Source organism: Cyanistes caeruleus, chromosome 11, assembly GCF_971803275.1.
Source record: "Cyanistes caeruleus chromosome 11, bCyaCae1.hap1.1, whole genome shotgun sequence".
NCBI lineage: Eukaryota > Metazoa > Chordata > Aves > Passeriformes > Paridae > Cyanistes > Cyanistes caeruleus.
In genome coordinates this window covers 311966-336632 of record NC_141711.1, presented here as the reverse complement: position 1 = coordinate 336632, position 24667 = coordinate 311966, and the positions used below count along the sequence as shown (strand labels likewise).

The 24667-nt window shown below is 43.8% G+C and overlaps 2 protein-coding genes across 22 annotated transcripts in view; both read right to left on the bottom strand.

The window, feature by feature from the left end:
• The window catches only part of TMCC1 (transmembrane and coiled-coil domain family 1), a 76421-nt gene extending 55564 nt beyond the window's left edge, over positions 1-20857 (bottom strand). For 2 of the 21 annotated variants that reach the window (XM_086846126.1, XM_086846130.1), the window contains exons 1-4: positions 20742-20857; positions 17046-17292; positions 6637-6693; positions 3270-3980 (exon numbers count right to left, since the gene is read on the bottom strand). In XM_086846126.1, the coding sequence (XP_086702252.1) occupies positions 3270-3815 (546 nt within the window). In that variant the 5' untranslated portion in view covers positions 3816-3980; positions 6637-6693; positions 17046-17292; positions 20742-20857. Of the gene's footprint in view, positions 1-3269; positions 4223-6636; positions 6694-17045; positions 17293-20112 lie in introns of all 21 variants that reach the window. The other 19 variants (XM_086846133.1, XM_086846135.1, XM_086846125.1 and 16 more) reach the window with 12 other exon arrangements.
• Positions 20858-21613: 756 nt separating this feature from the next.
• LOC111934902 (uncharacterized) lies at positions 21614-23472 on the bottom strand. Its single transcript, XM_086846188.1, has 2 exons — positions 22992-23472; positions 21614-22935 (listed from the first exon to the last, which is right to left on the bottom strand). The coding sequence occupies exons 1-2, from the start codon at positions 23134-23136 to the stop codon at positions 22115-22117; spliced, it is 966 nt and encodes a 321-aa protein (XP_086702314.1). The 5' UTR covers positions 23137-23472; the 3' UTR covers positions 21614-22114.
• Between the last annotated feature and the right edge of the window lie 1195 nt (positions 23473-24667).

Here is a 24667-nt window from a genome sequence, read left to right as displayed (position 1 = left end):
CCTCATAACTTAAAGACAGTGTTTAAAGTTTGAATTTACATCAAACTTTAAGTTTGCTTTAATGGTTTCAGATTTTTCCTGTCTCCTTACTGATTCTCATTTGAAGTGTAACTAACTAGTTGTAACTAATTTTCCAATAAAAATTATTGAATGAAGAGTTAGTTTTTGCAATTTAACAACTCATTAATTTATAGTCATAAATTCCAGCAGTGTGGCAGTCTGAATGCTAAGCTGGCTTCTCCAAAAGAAACAACACTGACATCTGTTACAAGGGTGATTTACTAAATGACTGCATTATGCTTTACTGATTTCACCAAATCACAAACCAAGAAGCTCTGCTAATAATCATATCAGTGATTAAAAATTCACTTGGAGCTAATTTACAAACACATTTTTAAACTGAAAATTCAGTAAAAGCTGATGTATATTATTTAAAGCTGTACAATCATCTGCATTTAACCTGCAAGTTGTCTCCCATTAATTTGTAACTTTGAGTGGCATCAACATACTTTAAACCTAGTATGTACAGACACATGCCATAACCAAGACAGTACATCTCAGACTGAAATAACAGCATAACCGATATTATGTTAATACATAAACACACACTGTGCTTTTCATGGAATATCAGACAACATTCTGTCGCTCTCCATGAAAAGAAACCAACATTTGTATTTTCCAATTTTTACTTTGTGTTTCCTGTGCAAATTAAGTCAAGGGTAGTTCAAGTGATTTTTACAGCTCCCAACGTTATGCAGACTGCAAAGCAATATTGCAGCAGTCTTAATCTTCCTGGCTCTTGGAGGTGTGAGGGGATGGAGATCCCCATTTTTGCAAGGTGGCACTAAACTACTGAATAACTCTTCCAATCCTTGTGCCACACTGTGAGGTAGTGCTGCTACATGCTTTTACAAGAGAAAATGGGGTACACCACCCAGACCTGCCAAAATTTGCCAGAAAAAGAAAGAATCCAACTCTCCTGTACATCTTTCTTCCCTCTCCTACTAGTCTACCTGCTAAAAGACAAAAGGTAGCAACAGAAAACAGATACGTGCAATGTGTTTTCTGTACAAGAGACTGACACTCTCATCTCCTCATTTTAGGTCTCATTCTCCATAGCATATGTCCTTGGCCATGCAACTTTACACCTACAGTATACATTGTTATTGTCTGTCACAAGATGGTGCAAATATTAAAATGCAGCTGGAAATTCACTAAACTCCACCAAGGGTCAACAGGTCATGGAGGTCTCTGATGGTTTAGCCCCCAAAGGTGGCCTTTCCTCCCTCATTTTGTTTTCCTCTTTCAGATTCTGGTCCTCCTCTCTCCAACACAGAGAGGAGAAAGCCCGCACAGCCCCTCTCCCTCAGGCCACAGCCAGCAGCACCGAGGATGGTTCCCCACTGGGGTGACTGCCTGATGAGGCCAGGGACCCCCGTTCCCAGCCACTCCCCTGTACCACATGCTGCTCCAAAGAAATGGCAGCTGCAGGGTCCAAGTGGCTGCTTCACCTAATCACAGGCCCTTATCTGCCAAAAACAGACTCCTAAATTTGTTCTCATACAAGAGACATCATACACAAGATGCTGTAGCAGAATGCTACCAGATTAACAGTCCTCATTTTCCCTGTCACTTCTGCCAAGTGATCCCAGTGGTTTCCAAACTTTGCACACTGAATCAGTACAAAACTTTAAAGCATGGGCTCCCAATACATGTATGCTTATTTATAAACTATATATATGTACTACTCAACTAATACAATATGCTTATTTTAAAACATACACAGAAACTATAAAGGAAAAGAAAGATAAAACAAACCAAAAAGTATTTCCTTCCTGCACTCCAGTGGACTGTCCTATACACACTCCACTTCGGAAACCACCAATGTGAGCAAACATTTCATCAGATAAGCTGCATAGTTGGGAGAAAAGACAGCTCAGTCCAGGCCTTTCCTCATATTCCCATATTATTTATCTAATATGCTTAGGCCTGTTCAGTCTCCCTGCTCATATACAAAGAAAAGGGACTACAGTTTTAAATCAATAAACCAGACCTTGCTTTATAAACTCCTATTGCTGGATTTGAGTGCAAAATCAAAAAACTATTTTCCCTAAAATTCTCCTGAAACAAAGATTGCAAGTTCACTCACAATTAAGAGAGAGGCAGTACACAAATAAACCTGAACCTATTATGAGTTCTTTTTCTGAGGACTCTCAATGGCTTGACTAACTGCAAAGTTACCCAGGCTAGGAGAGTGCACACTTTTTACAACTACTTCATTACTATCCCTGTTGTTTTAACAGTTGGCAAGAAGCAAAAGCTTCAGATACAGCTCCAGGAAGACTCCTTCAATGCTTCTTGCAAGAGGAAACAACTTCTTAAAGTATATCCAGCCTTCATAGACCCCTTTGTTATTAAGGGCTGTTTTTCAGGGGACCCTCTGAACCAGTGATCTGAGCAAGCTAAAATTAGCTAATCAGAAAGCTAGTCTTTCAAAAAGCAAACAAAAAAACTCCATCAAACTCCAAGAACACTTCAACTAAATTGATCTGTGAAAGGGGAGAAACGGTAAGACAAACACTGCTTCTTGATATCATCAATAAACTGATAACGCACAACTTTGCAAAAACATGTCACAGAACGGAGACTGTCATTTCAGTGAATGCTTTTCCCACACAGGCAGGACAAACTGAAGGGGTGATCCCTCATCAGCAGAGCAGCCAGGCTGACCTAAACCACATACAGGCAACACAGCACTGAGGGGTTGGACAGTTGTGCAGGCTGCAGACCATGTTCCCAGAGCCTCTCACAGCATAAAAGACCAACAACACTGTCCACTCAAACTGGAATTCTTCACTTTTATAAAATACACAAGAAAATGGGAGAGGAATTAAAATAGCCATCTAGGTAAATGGAAGGTTTAGTTGCAGGAGCTAGTTAGTTAACAGTTGCCAAGGAGGACTACTCTGGCTGCTACTCAGCCTGTCACTCCTTGTTTGACTGTGGTGTGCCATCCAAACAATCTAATGTGTTTCAAACGTAGCTCTCATTTCACTGATCAAATACATATAAAATCAGCCACCTGCCATGTGAGAAAATGACTAATGCTTGCATCTTTTAAGCTCTTCGCTTCACCACTGAAGAAGCTTTTGAATACATCACCATTTGAATTTGCTGAAAGAAACCTGCTTTTCAAAACAAGATTTCAAAGGGCTTAAGAAAACATACAAGGAGATGATAAAGATCAAAGATAAATCTGAGTAACTTACTGCAGCTGCTGCGGCCTCCTCTCCACCTACATAGATAGAAGAAGCAATCTCCATCACAGACAAGTTTGTGGGAGCATCTGTAGTGGATGATGATCTGGGCCGTCCCGATTGAATATCCTGAGCAGACCTCCTGTTGATCTGCGGGCTTCCTTTCGGGGCATCTCCCTTGCCCCACCTGCTGTGCAGGCTGGTCCCTCTCTTCATTTTGGGAGGCACTCTGATCTGCTGAAGCACCCGGTTCAGAGCTGTGGGGTGGGTGGAGACACCATCAATTTCAGCACAGACGCTTTGGCTTTCCAAATCCAGGTCAGACTCCAGCTCAGCCTGAGCTTGCTGGACATCGTGAGGAGAAACAGACGACCTCCTGCGCTGATGCTGGAACAAGTGCTTCAAGCCTTGACCAATGACATTAATGTTCTCCAAAGCATTATGCGTTATTTTGGATAATTTTTGCTCTGATTCATGTTGTTTTTTGGTCTCTTGATCTTGGGATTTGCCTCCAGGATCAGGGTCATCAGACAACTGTTCAATGCCAGACGGCTCCATTGATGACACCCAACAAGTTTATTTGACTATTCATACATAAATACGTCCCCTTTCTTAAAAGGCTTGTGTTTATTTTGAAAATGCCAAGATTGCCAGCCAATTAGGTGTGTAATTGCTTCAAGAATGACTACACATGCAGCTGTGCCACGGTGATCTCATGCTTATCTAATGTTAAACAAAAGAGTAGTCATTATTATACATCCATGCAGCAAGTGTGGGTTAAAAATCCAAAGCTCAAAACATGCTGTTAACAAAATAAAATGCATCAGTCCTTGGAGCACCCCTCCACGTGGCATTAGTTGCATCTAGGCTGTAGGCTAAAGCCGAAGCTTGTGTGAGACAAGTCACTCATTGCCTGGGGGGAGAAGCCCAGCACAGAGGGTGCAGGAAAGCAAGAAAGGCAGAAACTGTTCAAAAGGGGGAGAAGCAAGGAGAAATCAGTGGGGTTTTGTTTATTTAAAACGAGCCCATAATAACATCTAACAGAATATGAGGTTAAACTTCTGAAGAGCACGTTAGTCACTTTGGCAGAATTAATTTTGCTCTTTGACAAAGATCTGATACAAAGACCCTAACTTAACAACATTTAATACATGCAAACAACCAGAACAGTTCCAAATGAGTTATTAATTTCCAAATAGTGAGAAATGGTTTATTACAGCCAGCATCCATGATGGCACCGGAAACTAGATGTGAAAATCCGTCTTCAAGCAAGAATAGGCTAGTGAAACGCTTTCAATTGGCAAACTCTTGTCCATAGCTCTCAGAGGAAACAAGAATGCCTTTTGAAAAGTAGGTTAAGCAACCAATCTGCAAGGGATCAGCAGCAGGTATGTGCAGTTCAGCCTCTGGCACAGGAACTGCACAGCTGTTCTTGGAGAGCTCAACCTGAGTCTTTCCCTGGGCTCAGGCAGGCCTGGATTATACAACAGTGCAACCACTATGGGAGAAGGTCAGCAAAGATACAGGGAAGGAAGGGAGGGAGGGAGGCAGGAAGGACACAATAACTGAAAGAGTTTTACATCAGCACCATGAGATCACATGCTCAGAAGCTGACCACTGTTTTCTGCAGGAGAAAACTTTGATTAGGCTTCTATAAATACAAGAACCAGTTCACAGAAGTCTACCTCAATCTTGGCAGAAAGGAGTTTATGCTTTAGAAAAGAATTACTTGAAACTCAGCATATTTGGGATTTGAGAGTGTTCACTTCTATGCTAAAACAGCTGCAGAAACATAATGCATTAAGTTTACAATTGGAGTACTCTCAAATTTGTGCATCTGAAGCCTAACACAATGGGTTAAACAGATATTCCAGAATGCTTTCCAAACTGCCATCCAAAAATAGCAGAAGAGCCGCCCGTCTCTCTCTTTTTTTCAAGTGCTACTGCTATCAGTTGAAGGCAAGAAGAAACTCAGTACTTAGAGAAAGCAGAACACTGAAATCATGCAGGATTTTATCTCAGTACTTTGAAGATGCTACAAGCATTGAGTCTAAATGTACTGGCCAGTTTAAGCAGTAACACATTAAATGCAAATGAATAAACTACATCCAAGAAAAATATATTTACCTACATTCATGCAGCAATTGTGTGGTGGAAGAAAAAAAGATGTGCCAACGACATATATTTAACACTTTCTTAAATGAATTCAAGTGTCTTTATGTCTAGTAGTATGCTTTGGCTTTTAAGCTTGTTCTTTCTTAATGTTTTTTTTTTCCTCCCTCAGGTAACAACTTTTACAGAGTTTACAGTTTTACAGAAAGTTTTACAGAAAGTCTGACTACAGGTCTCCACTCAATTTATGTTTTGGGACAAAAAAATGCAAAATTAGATGCTCATTTTTAACCAACAGACCAGATGGTTCAGTGAACAAAACTCACCATCTAAAAAAGCAAGAGTCCCAAAACTATCTGGCGTATAAAATACAAACCTGACAGCTGACCCATAACTGCCTTTTTCATTTTGGCTAGTTCACTCAGTGTTTATTTTTCAGTCAGGACTCACTGAAGAACTGCAGTTATTATCTAAGAAGACCAGTATACTCTCCAGCCAGGAGCTCTTCGACCTCCTACATGCTCTCTATCCACATTATCACTGGTAATGTTGTTGGTCTTAAAGAACACCACTTGAATCTAACTAGACTTCCATGGATTATCTGCTAGAAAAAACTACCCTGCTTAAATTAACCCTATGTCAATTTACCATCCCACAGTGAGCTCACAAACAAGGCATGGCCACCCCTGTGTATCCTGGGACAGATTTCTGAAATTATATGGTCTCTGAGAGGCTCCTAAATGAGAGCTTTGTAGTCATTCCCTATTTCTATTTCCACAGGGTCAGTCTGTTGTGAGCCTGAAATGAGCTTTGCAAATTACACATCTGGTATAAAGAGCCTTACAACTACTTACCTGTTCTAGTATCTACTTTTGGGGAAAAAAAAATACTTTTAAGTGTGAAGAACTGTGATTATTCAGAATTAATTAGCACACTTATTTGCATTAGGATTCAACTTTTGTGCTCACTTTTGTTTTCTCTACTTATAACCATCTTTATATTCTGTTAGTGGGAGGAAAGAATACTTTATAGTTCAAAAACATACATTTCTTATTTGTACAAGAATATACTAGATCAGGAACAAAAATCACAATTCTGTATACAGCAAACTGAGCAGATGTTATAACATTATTACATCCCAGAATATTTTAATACAGACCTACATTTGTGCAATTATTTCCCAGGAGCCCTGGGAAACAAAACATTTCAAAAGGAAAAACTGGTAAAACCAACATTAGGTAACAGTGAAAGATAAACTTGTACTTGCCTCCATCATTTGCCCTTTAGCATGGCTGACCCACAGCAGTACCTCCACTGAACAGAACTGCAAAAGAAATTTGGTATGAGATACAATTCTGGAAATGGGAGGAAAGATATATATGTGAACAGCAAAGTAAGAGCATGATACCAACTTTCAGTATTTTTATTTTTTTTTGTAATTTTTTTTTTCATTGAAATGCAAGCATCCTTGGAAGCTGTCCTATTTCAAACTCTTTCAAATAACTAAAGGGATACAAATATGACTGAAGTTGAAACTGAATCTTGTAGAGTTAATCAATAAGTTCTCATGAAAGAGTATTTTTTCTCAGGGTTTATGGCCACTAGGTCATGCTGAAAGCAGAGGAAGATGCCAGGGATGCAGCGTGCAAGGTCAGTCTGCACCTTAGAGATTTTATTTTCTTCTCCTATTTAGTCATTCAACACTCCCAGCGCAGGTCAAACAGCTGGCTCTTATTTCCCTGGCATTCACCTCACAGGAGGTAAATGCTGTGAGCACTCGGACACAGCTGCCACAGCTCATGGCAGCGGCTGTCCCCCGGCAGCTCCTGCCTGTACACTCACACAAGTGTACCAAAGGCCAGGTCAGACAAGGCTAGGAGACAGAAGGACAGCTGAGAGCAGACATGGTGACTGCATTTCTCTAGCCAGCCTCACAGACCAGTCTGAAACACAGCCAGAATTTTCCAAATTAACTCAACCGGTTCTTGAAAACAGGGAGTACACTATCTTCAGAGGAACACTACAAGAACTCTGCACAACTGGCACATTTTGACTGTTTTATTCCACATCAGATTCCCACCTCCAAGACAGCAAGAGAGGAAGAAAGATCAGATCCACTGAAGTGGGATGCTAGAATATGAAAAAAGTGATGACAGCAAAATTAAGAACTTAGAAAAAATGAATTAATACATTTTTTCAAAAAGATCTCCATATAGAAGAAATTCCATTTCTATATTAGCACGAATGGAGAACAAAGCATAATGTGTGAAGTACTGGTCACATGACATGTCACAAACAGAACTTCAGTCACTCTATTTTTCATCTTTTTTTAAAGTTTTAATGTTATTTTTTATTTATAGTAACTGTAAGCTTTTGTCAGCAAGGTCTTCAGAGATATGACCTACAGCACTACAGGTCCCTGCAGATCCTGTGTGCTTTTGGCTCAAGCTGTTCCACAACTGCCACAGAGTCTGTGTCCCAGAGTGCCCACAGGTGGGCACTGAGAGGCATCAGCAAAACTACCTGTACTGTCCCCTCACTGACACACCACCACTTTTCTGTCAGCAGCTCCATTTTCTTCTGGACTTTGAGAAACTATTGCACAGGGCTAATAAAAATTCATTCACTTCCTGGTACTTACAAAGCATAGACATGATCTTGACTTTAATTTTTTTCTGCAGACTCTTCCCACTCTTTCGCATTTCTTTATCAAATACTTTTTAACATAGACATTTAAAAAAATTTGACAAGTATCAGTCTAAAAAGACTTCAGCCCATCAGATTTTAGTTAGACTTTATTCATGTGAATGCTGAAATTAATAAGCTTAATTAATTCCCTTCAAAACCACAGTTCCTTGTAAACAAAGAAAACTCTGAAGCTACCATTGAAAACCAGTTTAGAGATGATTTATCTTCAGCTGAAGTGCTTGTTTAAGAAACAAAGAGTACAGGACTGCAGAAATAGGGAATAAAAATTATTTTCAAGGAAAGGAAACAGGAAAAATCCTGCCTTTTCATAGAATATTTCAAATACCTCTTACTTATGTCATATTTGAACACCATGAACCCTTAACAATAATGCTGAAGTAAAATTACCTATGTAAACCTCACATTTCTTTTATTCCATAAACAGGTCAATTTAACAGCTCATTAAAGACTTGTTATCACAGTTAGCAGGAATAATAGGGACAAGATGCTTCCCACTCATCCTATTTGGTAAAAGAAAAGCATTTTTCAGTTGTTTCAGAATAGAAGTAATTTTTACTAAGAAGTAGCCCAGCTTAGTTTGAGAAATCCCAGATTATTTTCAGATACCCATCCCAAAATGGAATCTGTATCCAGGCAAACAGTTCAGCAAGAAAGACTGAAGAGGCAACAGTCACACACTGGAAAACCACCTATTACAGGAATTGGGCACCCTAGCAAGTAATTTATATCCAAAGGAGGATATTTTACAAACATCATTGCTCAGTAGCGCAAATAAGGAGCAAAAGCTAGAGAGACAGCTAATCCTATCAGAAAAAAGAACTCACGAGAAACCAGAATGGGTGTGAGATTCAAGGGAACTGTCATCTGGAAAACACTTAAAGACAAAGACACCAGTAACAGAGTAAGTAATTTGACTCAAGAAAACAACTGGATAGTAACATGACTACCCAATATGTGGAGAAATGTGTACATTCAGCTATTACAATGGGACAATTTTGAAAAACTCTGAGTGGAAAATTTGGGCCGGAATGGAAGAAGAAGACATATAAATAATTAAATACAAATACCTTAGGTAAATTGCAGAACACAGGCAAAATAAAACAGAAAACAATACTAATTTTAATGGAAAAGGTACCTACAGTTTCACATACATAATTCTTTCTCATCCTCCTCCTCCAAAATTCACCCAAGAAAATATGTTTTTTAATTTTACTGAAGTCTGAAAGAAAAACCACAAATATGACATATAGATACACAAAGACCCTCCCCAGGCCAAGACCAAAAAGGGAGTACGGCTGAGAGAGCTGTTAAAAGAAAAGGCTGTCAATGTGTTTAGGTATGAATTACATGATTTTTAAGATATTCAAGGATAAAAATGGCACTGTGTCTGATCCCATACAAAACATGAAATGTTTCTCCTAAAATCCTCACAAGCCTAAAACACCTCTACACAGTCCAGGCACTTGTTTGTTAGAGGTGAGTATGTTACAAGGAAAAAGGAGTGAGAGCAGATCCCTGAGGTCACTCAGACATTAAGAGTTGTCCTCCTCCTCTCTGGAGCAGGGGTGGGGAGGGAGAGTCACTTTTTCCCATGCCTTCCCATACACATTAACAAATAGCAACTTCAAAGGCTTCATCAGCAGATGATTTTATGCTTTGGCACACCAAAAAGAGTTCACCATTTCTACCACTGTATCCATTAATGGTTCACATGTGCAAGGGCAGCATGCTCAGACATACCAGAAGGTGATCTTTCAACATCAGCCTCTTCTCATATCCACACCCTGTTGAAACAGTTCCTTCCTATAACTTCGTATTTAATACTGCTGACCAGCAGAACTAATGTACACAGTTTATGCTCCTGAAAGCTCAAATAATATTGTACATAAGAAAAACTTCACTTATTGTCACTCACAGAGCATCTGCCAAACATTCTATTAGTGAGTGACAGATCCCTTTCTCCTTTCAATTTCTTATTAAGAAGCATCTACCTGAGTACACCCACATTAGACTCGAGTACCTTCAATATCACCTGTGGGCAACCTCTACATTACTGATGCCCTATGGGAAGTATTGCGTGCCCACTGCTGTCAATGTAGACTAAAAACTGCTGGTACTTCTGCAAAGTTAGGAGTTTACATCTGAGTACCACAGACAACATCAAAGATGAGCCTATTTTCCATGTTTATTTGAATAATAACTCAAAGCAGCTTAAAGTTGAGTGACTGGTTCTCAGAAATGGTTCTGCTGCTTTGCAGTACAACCAATAGCCACTGACATCTTTTCCACTCCTCTCTGAACATTCAGTAATTCAGTGGTTACACTATTTGAATCAAAGCTATCAAGTAAAGATCAAGACTTCTCCAAAATTACTAACCATGCAGACGTACCAATACACTATCATTCAGAGTTTGCAATATGTTAAAACCTCATGTGAAAACCAAAGCAAAACGTTTCAGCTGTATTTCTATAGCTGGTGACCTGTCCATTTATCAGAAGCCCTTCCCAACTGCTCTGCTGCATCTAGAGCTGGTGTGCCATGGAGTCTGACCGTGGGGCAATGCTGCTGATTCCCTAGCTTAGCAGAGCTTCATCCTTAATTAATTCCTTAGCTACATAATGTAGTTCTAGGATTATATTACCATAACCTGTGAGCAGTCTGTGAATTCACCCTTGGAATGCTCCTACATTATGCTGAATTACTATTATTTCCCTGGTTTTCAGGTGAAAAAGCCCCCCACAGAAACATCAAGAAGCTGCCTAAAGGTTATGTGATACTTTAACAGCAGAGAAACAAACTTAAAATTTACTCTTAAAGGGTTAATGTTATACTTCCATGAATTCTCCTGTTACTACCTTCAGATTCATTTATGAACCATGAATAGCAGTATAACTGGAACCTCCTCAAACCACTTAAAAATATTCTTTCCTGGAAAAGGCTACATATAGGCTATTTTCCATCAAATTAATAAAACCAGTGCTTCAAGAAAGCTAAATGAATGTTAAATAACTAGAGTCTTCTGATTAGTTGACATTGACAATTACATACATCATATACATTTTCGTGAAATTTTTTTGTCTGAACCCAGGGCTTCACTGAGAACACTGAAGAGACATTCCCAGCCACAGTCCAAGCAGAGATCTGAAGATGTCCTTTCCAATGCAAGAAGTACAACAGAAATAGCAGTTTAAGGAATTTCCAACCTATTTTGTCCCACAGGGCACACTTTCAGAACCACAGCACAGCATCCCATTTTAGCTTTTGTGGGCACAGATATTTCTAGGGCTGTGATATGAACCAATACAAAAAAAATCTTCTCTTATTTGAAGGAAGACAGGACTGAGGGACAAATCTGACCACAGACCCAGTTATAACAACTTTGGGACAAGATTAGAGAGAGGAAGTATACAGAGTACGCAATTACTCCAAAATGGTGTTCTCAAAAACCTCCAATCTGATGCTATGGCCACAACAGCTACAGAAACAGGAATTCACGTGAGCTTCAGCAAGGACTCATCAGAATACAAGTCACTTCACTTCCACAGTTCAAATACTGCATTTTCCAAACAGAGAAACTACCGTCCCTAAAGGAAAAGACTGAAGAAGTGTTAAGCAAATATTCAAAACAATGGGTCTGGTCTTCCACAAAGAATGGATTTAATTCCTTGACACATCTCAAATATTTTGTGGTCAGTTGCACTTTTACTATTGACTTTTCCTATTAACATTTGCATTATCTGGATCTGATTCTTTAGTCTCTGGAAATATCCAACAATACTAGGCCACGCCAAGAATTTTGGCAGGATCTGTCCAGGAGAGGAAGGAGTGGCAGGGAGAGATCAAAGCTGCTCTTATCTCCTCACTGCCTGTCTGCCAAGAGACACTGCCACTTTCTGTGTGTCAAAGCTGGCTCAAATGTCAGGAACAAGAGAACCACAAAGTGAAAATACAGGTATTTTCAATTCACTTCCAAGGGAAGACAAAAGGTTATACTACAGCTATTTCTGGCATTAAAGAGAGACTTCCAAGATGCTAGCAATACAAAGAAAATAAGAGATGGCCTCTCATTTTCACTCCTAGCAGAATTATCTGTGATGATGCCAGCAGAGAAGCTGGCAGGATTTAGCAACTGGTTCTAAAACAAAGGTTTTTATTCCAGGCTTGCAGTTGTAAGGAGGTTAAAACAAGTTAAATTAGCAGGCTTGTAAAGAAAGATATCATCTACCACCAACCCACACCCCACACTATGTGTGATTTTAACATGTACTCTTAGCCCTGAATTTTGGAAAGTATCATATTTACAATGACTTTACAGTAAAAGAAGAAAGTAGAACTAACCTAGCACAGATTGGTAAAATACTCCCCCTGATGACTCAAAACCAGCTCTTTTTTTCTCGGTATTGTTTAAAACGTGACACAAATCTGGCAAGACAAATTCCAAACAGAAGTCAATAGTCACTGTTAATGCTCCAACCATTTATGCTGTTCAACTACTGACAGCTTCATCCTGCTCTTCAGAAGAAAACTCTCCCTCCTGATCCTTCTTCAAGACTGCTAGCCTAGGGGAGCTTTCACTTAAGTGAGACTCTTAAAAAACTGTATTATTATAATGGAGTGGCCTTAATCTGGGGTTGGTTTGTTTCCATAGCCTTTTCTAATCGAGCATTAGCACATTACTCCCTGCAGGACTACAAACAAGATGTTTGGGTTGCCTATCAAACACTGCTTGAAGCCCTTCAGTCAGCCCTTGCAGGAGGCTGGGAGGACCTATCAGTAAGACTACCCCATCCGCACCTCCTTACCTGCTCTCAGTGTCAAAAATCTGTTATCAGCGGTCAACAGATGTGCATAAAGTGTTTTGACTCGACTCATTACACCCACTTCTCCCAGTCCCAGGCAGGTTCAAGCAGAGCTTGAGACAAGGAACACTATAACTGCAATCCTATGTACCCTAACGGGTAGGAACATCATCAGCCTGGCCTGTGTATCTCACAGACACCGTGTGAGCAGAGCCATGGACACCTGCCCTGCAGCACACAGACAAGCTGCCAGGCCTCTTTTCAGGTGCCAAGGAACCAGCCCAGCACAGCCACAACACTCTATCCCCTCAGAGCAACACCACTTGGAACAGGACCTCTGTTAGCCATCCATTTTCTACCACAGAGACTTGTGAATTCCTTGCTTTGCTCACTTTTTGGACCTCTGCAATAAAAATACTGATGCACATCTACAGTCCTTTTCTTCTATTAGATTTTATAATGCATTTTAGAGACACTCACAAACTGCACAAACACAGCACAGCAAAGCATCCACTCACAAATATGCTGCTCTTCAATATCCACCTCCACATCCAGCTGCACAGAGACAGTAATTTGGTATAAAGAAATTGGGCTTGACTACTTTGTTGCCAATGGGAATCAAGTAGTCTTGGATTTAAAACCTCAGCCAAAATCAGAATGTTTCCTCCTACATTCATGGCAGAGTCCACATAAAAAAAATCCACAAATCTTTACCCAAAGCAGCACAAAAAGGGAGCAGTCTTATTTGAAATAAGGCTGAATTTCAGTTACCACTGAGAAGGTGCAGGCTTATGATCAGAGCCAAAACCAAGACCCAAATTAATGGCTCCTTACAGAGCCGTTGTGCAACTTGGGTTTCTGCCAGAACACCTGTTTGCTTGCTGCAGAGCAGCTTTGCAGCTGGTCAGGCCCCCAGTACAGATACATGGGCAGTTTTAAAACACCAGCCACACAGGGTGGGTCCTCCCCAAGTGCAGAGTTTCCTGTTTCCCTTTGTTGAACCTTGTGAGGTTCCTGCCTGCCTACTCCTCAAGCCTACCCAGATGCCTCTAAATGGCAACAGATTCATCAGGTCTATCAACTTCCCATCTTGCATCACCTACAAAATTCTTCACCTGGCCCTATTAATATGTTATTAATCAAGAGACTGTATAGAATTGGACCCAGTACTTCTCCCACAGACTAGAATTGCACCTGAAGCATTTAAAGGACTTGGGTAAACCAGAACCAAACCTTTCAGCACAACAAACCAGCTGAGAACTAATTCCCGCAGGAAAAGCATGACCAGCACAGGAATCGCTCGCTCTGCAGAGCAGCAAGCAGCCACTCATACACCTCCCCCTCTGCTCTTCTCTGCAGGTGCTCTGCAGCCCAAGCAGTCAAACTTAACCAAGTTAGTCTGTTATGCAAAGGCTCACATATACAGAGTATCTTCCTCCACAAAACACTGAATATTAATCCGTAGCAACCAGAGCTAGAGGCTACCCCAGCTGAAAACCAGCACAGGGAAGGACCACAGCCCCACGCACCTTAGAGGGACTAGCTTTCACCAACAGAGCTTTTGCCTTACTAGTCAGGCAGCCACCTGAATGGGCTAAGTTCAGTCTTAACAGATTCTGACCCAAAGTCACTCTTTGCTCATTTCTCCATTCTAACTGCTATTCAACCTCAGGATCACAGCAAGGACACTCACTGCTTCTCACAGACAAGTGACACCGACCCCTTATGACCCTGATCCACTAAAACGTGAGAGGCTTGTTCAGCGGGCAGTGATTTACAAACATGAAGGGCTATGGGTGCAGCACTTCCAGTGATCCCAGAAAAGGCCACAGTCCTTTTGCTCAAAACTAGTATAACTGGGAATCATGAAAAACACATTTATTTGCCCTCAGGATAATCACCACAGCAACTGGCTTCCAGGAAAGTAATAGCCAACAGCTTCAGTACAAAGGCCACTATGGGATTTGTTAAGGACACCGTCAGCTCACACAAATCCAAAATATACTGAAATTTGCTAAATTTATGCCTGAAGAAACTAAGTAGGTATCTGCAAACTTCCTATCATAACCCATCCCACCAGCTGAATTAAAGGCAGTACCATTCATCAACACTGCAGCATCCTTTAATGCTCCTTGAACTTTTTAGACACCCTGTAGAGCAGTTTTAATGCAATGTTCTCTAATATACACAATTTCACCTTTCAGACCACTTCTTTACATCAAAAGAAAACTTTATCTTATACTCAATCGCCTTATCACTCCACACTTTAGTATACACTTTTAATTACATGAGTTTTAATGATTAAACTGCAACACTTAGGTTTTTCATGAAACTGAATGTTTTACAAAGGTAGGTCTTACCTACATCTTACAGTTAAGGAAACAAAGAATAATAATGTGGTTAGGGATATGCACTCAGGGAGACATGAAATCTATGTATTCTTACAGGTATTCAGAGATACTGCAGGAATTGTTCTATTTTCACAGAATGGCAGCTTTTTTTGGATATGTGTATTATTAATTCATAAGATTACAGAGATCATAACTTACTTATATGCAACAAAAAAAAATGCACCAAGTTGGGTTACAGAATCCACATCCCTGGTACACTGCATAAAGCACCACTAAGGTGGCAATAGGCAGTTCAGCAAACCACTCCTGGTGTGTTCCTACAGTTTCCATGAAAGCAGCTTACAGGAAATAATGCTCCTCCTTATGTGCCCAATGCTACTTTTGCACATTGCCACAGCCAAATAACACTGCCCAGGCAGACTGAGAAACACATTTAAAGTATGCTGCACCAGCTTATACCCACTTGTAATAGAGAATCTCACCAAGATGCCAATCCCTAACCCCAGCTCTGCTTGCAGGCAAATGATGGAGGAATTCCTTCAGCGCATGTAAGGGATCCCCTTCCCAAACACAGCACTTTGCTACCCATCACAGTTCACACTAGCACTGCAACATGGCCCATGCATGCATGCAACATGGCATGCCTTCCCGTTACAGGAACACCATCAGGCTGTTTTAAGCCAGACAGGGAGGTAGGTCAGATCTGTGTCCCTCCAGTATCATCTCAGCCTGAATCAATGGAGCTTATCAACAAAAGCACGTGTGCTGTCTGCTAAATACATCCTGTACAGCAGCAATGTGGCATGATGAACAATTCAGTCAGGTAGCTACTTTCAGCAGAATTACTTTTCCTTTTTAAACAAAACCCACTAATGAATGTCTCTTCTGGAAGCCAGAGAGGTGTGTGTTTGGGTGTAACTTTCACTGTAACCCATCATTAACTGACAAGACCACCACTGCCCTGGAACATTGGCATCTACATCACAGAAGGGACAACTGCATCCAAGTACTTTACAGAAGGAACAGATGTTATCAGTGAACACTGGCCTCCTCTAAGCCCATACAGAGGCAGTTAGCCAGCTTCCCCATTCCAGGTTTATTCCAGGAATATGTATGGAAAACTAAAAGCCTCCAGGAAAATACAACTGTGCATGCTGGTGTCTTTCTATGCCGCAGAAATAGCCAGGGTTGTCCATCTCCTGTTACCTAGGAGGGACAAACCCACACAGCAACAAGGCAAATCCCACCCAGCTCTGCTACTCTTGTACATCACAGGCATATTGTGTAACAAGACTGCTCCTTTCTGGGAACAGAGACCATTGTGCCAGCACCTGTGCACAGGAAGGCAAGCAAAATATCCTTCTTTCCTAACCTTCATTGCAGATGTCTCCCAATTCAAGGCTAGTACTTTGTAACTTCATGTGAGTGCATTATCTAAGCAAATAGAGCAACCACCACGGTCTCCCAGGCGCATTTCAGTGACTACTACATGTCTGTCACATACCTCAAAGAAAATTTCTGCATACCATGGTGGTATTTAGGAACTTAATGGGTGAGCAGTGAATGCAGCTTTTCTCAAGACAAATCTTTTGAGTACTCCCACAGGATGTTCAACCAAGGTCACCCTCCATACAATGCCAGCTGCGTATTCTGGTGCTCCTACAACCTCACTGTGTACATGTATACTCTACTGCTAAAACCATGGAAAATGGTGCACATCAGCCTAAATCTAGAATATGTACACCTAGAGCTTTATTTGCCCTAACCAGATGGCCTTTCCTTTCCATGTGTTCTAAGTCATAGCAGGCATACATACCTCAAAATTACTCAGGGTAGCTCATCTCTTTGCATAGATATGGTCACAGTTGTAATCCAAATGTCATCAACAGACATCTAACTTTAAAAAAATTTAGAAGTATAAATTCCACAGGAAACAGGAAAGTCAGGGGAGGGAAGAAGATGTGATTTATCAGCTTCTACATTTGCAGACATCTGCAGTCAGTACTGTAGGTCACTTTCAGAGTAAATCTTGGCAAAAAAGCTTCTTTGTAGAGGAGAAAGACCTGCCAAAATTAACAAGCATAACAAGAAACACCATTAATATCTGATAAACAATAGAACAGCACACATACTCAGAGTCCCCTTCAGAGAAAATAATTAACTCATTTGAAATACAGGGTTTCTGCTAGCTTTGACATATTTAAAATAAATAAGAATGTTTCTTTTATATTATATTTAAAATATTATTATAAATATTATAATATTAAATAAAGTAATTTTTATATTTATATTAAATTTAAAATAAATAAGAAGCAGCCTCTGAAGTTACCTCATATTCTGACTACTTTAACCCAATAAATTATCTCAAGGAGGGAAATCCTCAAAGCATTCAAATGTTCGATCATATCAGAGCATGCAACACTACATCACATCATGGATTGCCCTGATTCAGACAAACCTTCCCAGATCAACAAATGCCTTGATAATCACTGGGTATTTTCCCACAGGAGTGCTTGTGTGACCAGCATCAGACTAAAGGATTAAGCCACTGTCCAAATTGAAGACCCACACAGAGTGTGATGGAAGCCCCAACACAGCATGCACATAAAGTACATGCTTGGGGAGTACCTGCATAGCATAAACATTCAGGAGTGGTGGCAAACTTCTGAACTTCTCAATTAAGTTAATAAAATGTAAACTTCTTTGGGGCAGAGACCTGTTCTGTGTTTACATTTCACATGGTGTGTCAGATCTAGCTTCCAAATCGAAGTTCTCAATTTTATTTTGATAGAAGTGTTTTGTATTTTTGGTACATGAGTAAGATTCTTCTCTATAAAGAGTCAAATAGATCTGCATTACCATAAAATGCTTCTGAAAGTATGAAGACATTAAATTTTGCAAAAACATGTTTAAGTCCACACAAATGCTTGTTTACTTCTTTCCTTTTTCCTTAACACACTTGGCTGGAAGAAAAATTTTGAGAATTTGAAGCTTAAATTCAAGCCCAAAGAGTCAGCTCACTGTGCTGTGACAATATCCAGGGTCTCAACTGCTTACTAACTTAGGGGAGTTAAGTATTTTAAGCATTTAATCATAGCTGAATACTATGGTTCTAGAAGTGCAGACGACGCAAGTCTAGCCTCCCACCTTCACATTCCATTTCATTCAGCCATCTTCACTCTTTCCCAGAGATGCCAGTTTATCCTCTAGAAAACACTGTGCTGAGCTCACAGATTTGCTGACCTTGGAAGGGACCTCTGGATGTCACCTGGGCCACCCAGGGCTCATTGCCTACAAACCACTTTAACAAGTCTGGCTATTGAGACACCACCCTGTTCCTGGCCCCAGACAGGTTACACAAGTCCCTGGGAGCTCCAGCCCTCACAGAGAGTGCATAACTTCTGTGCTGAGCAGCATTCAGCATGCCACAGCAACCAGCCTTCACCAGGCCTTAGGGGACAGGCACAGTGAAAACCACTCCCTGTATTTCAGGGTGAGGAGACTCCAGGTCTATCAAGAGGCAGCCAACTGGCCAGCTCACCTGAGGAACACCTTGCACTTGGTGAATCCAGGTGCCAAAGCCCAGCTCTCACTGACAGATAGCTACAGACCCACCTGAGGAGAACACGCCATACCAGTAAATGTGCTGGGGAAGCCAGTGGAGAGGGAAGACTCCTCCCCCAGAGCTCTAAGCAAAAATTCCTAGAAATCAAGCCCAAGGTATTATAACACCAAGTCTTTTTGAATGCTTCAAAAAACAATTCTCAGAAACACCAGAGGAAACACTAACATGAGGTTTGCCTGACTCCAGTGCAGCCACAGTTGCTGGCTCACAGTCAGGCACAGGCCATTCACCCAAGCAGTGGAGGAGCTGACTTGCTAGATACGAGCCATTTCCTGCAGAATGCACATCTCTAAACACACGGAAACAAAAACTGTAGACTTCCAATGATTTCTACCTTGTATCTGAATTAGACATAGGTTTTAATTACAGGAACTTCAGCCATGATTAAATAAGATGTGAGACAGCCCAAACCATGACACACAACTGCTCAGAAAACCAAACTCAGCAACTTTTATGTGGTAAATGGAGGGGGAAAACCCCAAACTTTATGGAACCTGAAGTTCCAATTTATTTCTAAAGCAAATTCCACACAAAGTAGATCTTTCTCCGTCTTCAGTTTGCTTCCATGTTTTGGATAGCTTCCAGACCAGCTGGGTGGGTTTATCAAGCAACAGAACTAGACAGAGTGGATACAAAGCTCCAACAAATTTGTTCATTTGGTGCCAGAAACTGGTGTGGCTGAGGAGTTACTGAGCAGCACAAATCTTGCAAGCTGGGGAGCCCCACTGACCCCAGACAAGAGAAGGAATAGTGTCCCTTGGCACCAAGACACTAACTGCCCTTCCAATAAGTACTTCCTAGTCTTTCCTTGCCTCCAGACACCTCCAGATGGATGAAGAATTTACCCTTAGAGAAGGATCGTGATCAAACATCAAGTCACCTGCCACATGTAAATCTTGAATAAGACAGTCACTGGTGAGCATCAGGGACAGCAGCACTCCCTCCCCGGGCTGAGGAAGACCCAGTGGCACTGGCTCAGGTCAAGGCATCACTATTTCAGTGACCACACCAGCAGCCTGGACTGTTACTAAGGGGTTCCAACCTGCAGGAACACCTGATTTTAATGTTTGTGGATGATGGACACTGTTTACTGATGCAGTGGGAGTTACATTACTCTCTTCTTTCTCCTCCTCCCCTAGCCTTTCCACTCAGATCTTTGTACCTTCAGTTCAGACTTTTACAGCTCCTACCCACCAAGAAGCCTCATTAGGTTTTCCTACTGATAGAGCTTTTCAGTTAAAGAGATGCTTCCACCCACCATGGGAGTTTCGCTGGCCACTGCATTTGTCACTAATGCACACCAGGAACTTCTGTGTCACTAGTGACAGCAGCTGCAAACACGTCACAGCGTCAGCTCCAAGTCTCATGAATTTTGGCACTCGTAAACCTTCGAAGCTGCTCCTTTTCTTTAAAGGCCTGTCAATGACCATCTGATTTTAAGCCGGCAAATTCTGACTTCGCCATGAAATAATTCGTGTCTTAACGATCTCATCAAAGACAGCCAAGGCGAGTAGGAATCGGTGAAGCGAATGCACGCCTCAGTAACCCCTAAATCAGCTCGCGGGCGGCGGCGGTGCCTCGCGAACCCCCCGCACCGGCCACACGTGCGTGGGGCCGCCCCCGGGAGGGGCCGGGGGGGCTGTGGGGAGGACAGCGAGGGCCACGGCAGGGGCCACGACATGGCCCTGCGCAGCCCGGGCCCTGCGCCCCGAACGACGGCCCGGAACGGGGCGAGCGGGCCGGCGGGGCCGCGAATCGGCCAGAGGGTCCTAAACCGGCCGCAGGAGCGGCGGCACCGAGAGACAGCGCGGCCGAGCTGCGGGTGTGGGGACGGGCGAGGCGCTCGCGATGGGCGCACCCGGGGCCGGTCCGGCGGGGTCCCCTCACCCCGTCCCGCGGCTCCGAGTGTTCTCCCTCCCTGCTCCCGATCCCGTTCCCTCTCCGTTCCCGGTCGCGGTCCGTCGGTCACTCACCGGCCGAGCGGCGGCCGCTCCATCCCCGCGCGCCGCCACCGCCCGGCCCGGCCGCGTGACGTCGTACGTTGGGCGGGGCTGGGCGCGCGCCGTGCAGTCACCTGCGGAGGAGGGCCCGGCGGGAGGCCACGCCCCCACCAGCGCGCCTGCGCGCCGAGGCCTCGCCCAGCAACGATGGCGTGGTCACGTGAGGGCTGGGCGGGGTTGCGCTCGCTCCCGCTCCTGTTCCCGCCCGCGGGGGGCGCTCCGGGCGGCTCTCGGTCTCTACTGCGGTGCCGGGCTCTCCTCGCACTTCCGAGCACGGCTTTTCTCTGCTCGCCCAGTCTGTCTCCCCTTCCCGTTGGGTCCGGCCCCTTCGGGAACAGCCATGGCGCAGCCACGAGTGAGCTCCCTTTTGTGGCTCCTCGCCTTGAGACACCGACACCCCCGCACGGATGTGACCCCCACACGTGAGTCACGACCCCTTCAGCCGTGACTAAAGCCACCAACTGCCGCTGCCAAATACCCGTGGCTCTAACCTCTGTGTCAAAGGAGGAAGAAAGGATATAGTCATGCTAGGGTTGGCTTTGAATAGTTACTATGGCTTGAAATATCCTTAAAAGGTAAAACACATGCATTTCCACCACAGCAGACACTCCAGCCTGAGGTATCTCAGAGCAATAGCATTTTCCCAGTTGAGTATTAAAAGGGCTGTCATTTAATTTTCTGGCTCCTGTGACTAAATTTCTGTAGCTTTGCTCTCATGGTCTGGAAATCCTCGGGAACCTTCAATGAAATTACAGCTCATTGTAACTTGAGGGATGCACTTTACTCTCTAGATAATGGTGTAATTCAACAATATAATGAAAAATACACAACCATTTGCAAGATGCTCTGTCTCTTGTAACTGCTCCAACGCAGCCAAAGAAGTTTATAAAAGCAATGAATGCAAATAGTAATAAAAATTTAGTCTTTTTCATGTGGCATTTCCAATAAAGTCAGCCTCATATCATTGCTCTTGAGATAAGTAAATATGATCAACCCCCACTGCAGATGGAAGTTCTGTAATAAAAACACCTTTCTCAAGTGTCCAGGTACAAAGCACCCGAGGCTCAGAGGGCACAGGTCCAGCCCAGCATAATGCTCAACATCAGCAAGGAGCACCTGGGCCCCACAGCTGGTCTGCACAACTTCTCTGTGTGCAGCAGTACTTGTCCTTGTTCTGTGACTGGATTGCCGTGGATTCCCGGTGCTGTGCAGAGAACTGGAATGAAACCCTGGGCAGCTTTTCCCCTTGGTAAGGCATAGTTACTGCACGGAGCGTGAGCGGACTACATGCAATCTCCTTCTTCTACCCAGAGCTCGTGTAGGCTGAGCAAAGGGCAGAGCTTGGCACGGGGGACACCCCGGGAGGAGCCCCGCAGGTCCGTCCGGCAGGAGACAGCAGCGCCTCGGCCAGCTGAGGGCGGCTGGGACCGCGGTGGGACCGGGCTGGGACCGGGCAGGGACCGGGCAAGGAACGGGCTGGGACCGGGCAGGGACCGGGCAGGGACCGGGCAAGGAACGGGCTGGGACCGGGCAGGGACCGGGCAGGGACCGGGCTGGGACCGGGCAGGGACCGGGCAAGGAACGGGCTGGGAACGGGCAGGGAACGGGCAGGGACCGGGCTGGGACCGGGCAGGGACCGGGCAGGGACCGGGCAGGGACCGGGCAGGGACCGGGCAGGGACCGGGCTGGGACCGGGCAGGGACCGGGCAAGGAACGGGCTGGGAACGGGCAGGGACCGGGCAGGGAACGGGCTGGGACCGGGCTGGGACCGGGCTGGGAACGGGCAGGGACCGGGCTGGGAACGGGCAGGGAACGGGCTGGGAACGGGCAGGGACCGGGCTGGGAACGGGCAGGGACCGGGTTGGGATTGGGCAGGGACCGGGCTGGGAACGGGCAGGGACCGGGCAAGGAACGGGCTGGGACCGGGCAGGGAACGGGCAGGGAACGGGCTGGGACCGGGCTGGGACCGGGCTGGGAACGGGCTGGGACCGGGTTGGGATTGGGCAGGGAACGGGCAGGGACCGGGCAGGGACCGGGCAGGGACCGGGCAGGGAACGGGCAGGGAACGGGCTGGGACCGGGCTGGGAACGGGCAGGGACCGGGTTGGGACCGGGCTGGGAACGGGCAGGGACCGGGCTGGGACCGGGTTGGGATTGGGCAGGGAACGGGAGTGGGACTGAGCTGGGACCGAACCGCGACTGAGCGGCACCAGCAGTAGGTGTTATGGACACACACTCGGCAGATCGCAAATACCGATAGCTCCAGGGACAGGGCACACTCATATTAGGGCTGAAACACCTGTTTCAGATCCATTGTCTGGGCTAGACTTTCATACTGGCCCTTTACTCTTTACTACTGACCTGTAATCTGCACTTTTACTCGACACAAGTATTATTTTCTGTAGAAAACAACAAAACTCAAACTTTGTTGATCTCCTGTCTGAGAATCAAGAGAGAAATGGTTTAATCCTTCCATTGTACAAAAAGGGAAGAATGCCTGAACTGAGGAAGTGGGGAAGTAGTGAAACCTTTGGTAGCAGGTCACTGTTGGACGAGTGGGAAAGGCACACAGCACTGCTGCATCAGAACAGAGGTTTCAGGATCCCATGTGGGCTGGATCTGCAAGTGAAATAAATCACAGCATGTGTCTCAGACTGGGTAGCCAAGTGGTGTCCCTCTACCACAGAAAGGAGTGGGCAGGCACTGCCCTGTTCCAGTTGGGAACCTGCTGTTGTTCCTGGGAGTTTGTACTGCCCCTCTAATGCAGTACTCAGCTACGTCATTACCACCGACAGTTAACCAAGTGCTAGTACACCACTCATTAGTCTGAACGCCTATAAAAGTACCCAACAGCACTACATCACTCAGAGTGACTGTGTCCATCCTTGGAGGGACCACAAGAGCTTCATTACCAGTTTGCACGCTCCTGTCAGCAGCTGCTTTTGCCATCTATGTGTCTGTCCTGCCTCACACTTCATGTCCATATAGAGGTTATACAAGGAGCTAAGCTTGTAACACTGAATTACAAATACGGAGTGGGGGGAGGAAGTAGTAAAAGTGGAGTTTTATTCAAATCAATTTAGTGCTAAGATGGATTTGGGAAACATAGATTCAGGTCAGTTAGAAATCAATAATCAAACATAACTATTATAAATTCACAAATACATTTCTGCATTTTTTCCTTGCAAAGTTCTTTGCGAACTGCAGTTGCAATACCTAAGAACTTTCTATCCACTAAAATGCTGGGATACAAATGAAATGTGGAAACTGCAGGCCTTTGAGTTATTCAGGCCCAATGAGCTGGTTCAGGGAACAGACTGTGAAGGACAGACTTGTTCTGAGCATGTTCTCTCCATTTTCAACAGACTGCTGGGGTAGGCTCAGCTTTGCCAGTACTGTGTGACCTGAATATTCAGAGTCTGCCTAGAAGCACAAATCAGGCTGGGAAAAAAAGAAATGCAAGAATGTTGGAGTCTGAGACAGAATGCAGGGAAGTCCTTGTTTTCCACTTCTCCCTTGTCTTCCATTTTAACTGTGTATATGAAAGAGAAAAAGGGAGTTAAGACTGGGTGAAGAACTGCATTATGCACTGTGTGCCCTGAAGTGCAGAATATAGGGGAACTGAGGGATAGCCCAAGGTGAACAACTGATGCTGGACTTTATGATGAATTTAGGTCATTGACTTCAGATCTGGATGACATCTGAATTTTGGATATTTAAATCCAGGATTAAAATTACATTCTACAGATTTTTAAATGGTACATCTAGGGATGCGCCATATTTTAGAGCCCTTAACTGTCTTCCATTTGGACTG

What these genes read in the sequence shown, in the direction of transcription:
- LOC111934902 (XM_086846188.1), bottom strand. Translation starts at nt 23,136, where the DNA reads ATGAGTGTGCCCTGTCCCTGGAGCTATCGGTATTTGCGATCTGCCGAG. An exon ending in CCAATCCCAACCCGGTCCCA is followed by an intron (nt 22,936 to 22,991) that starts GCCCGGTCCCTG and finishes GCCCGTTCCCAG; the next exon opens with CCCGGTCCCAGCCCGTTCCC.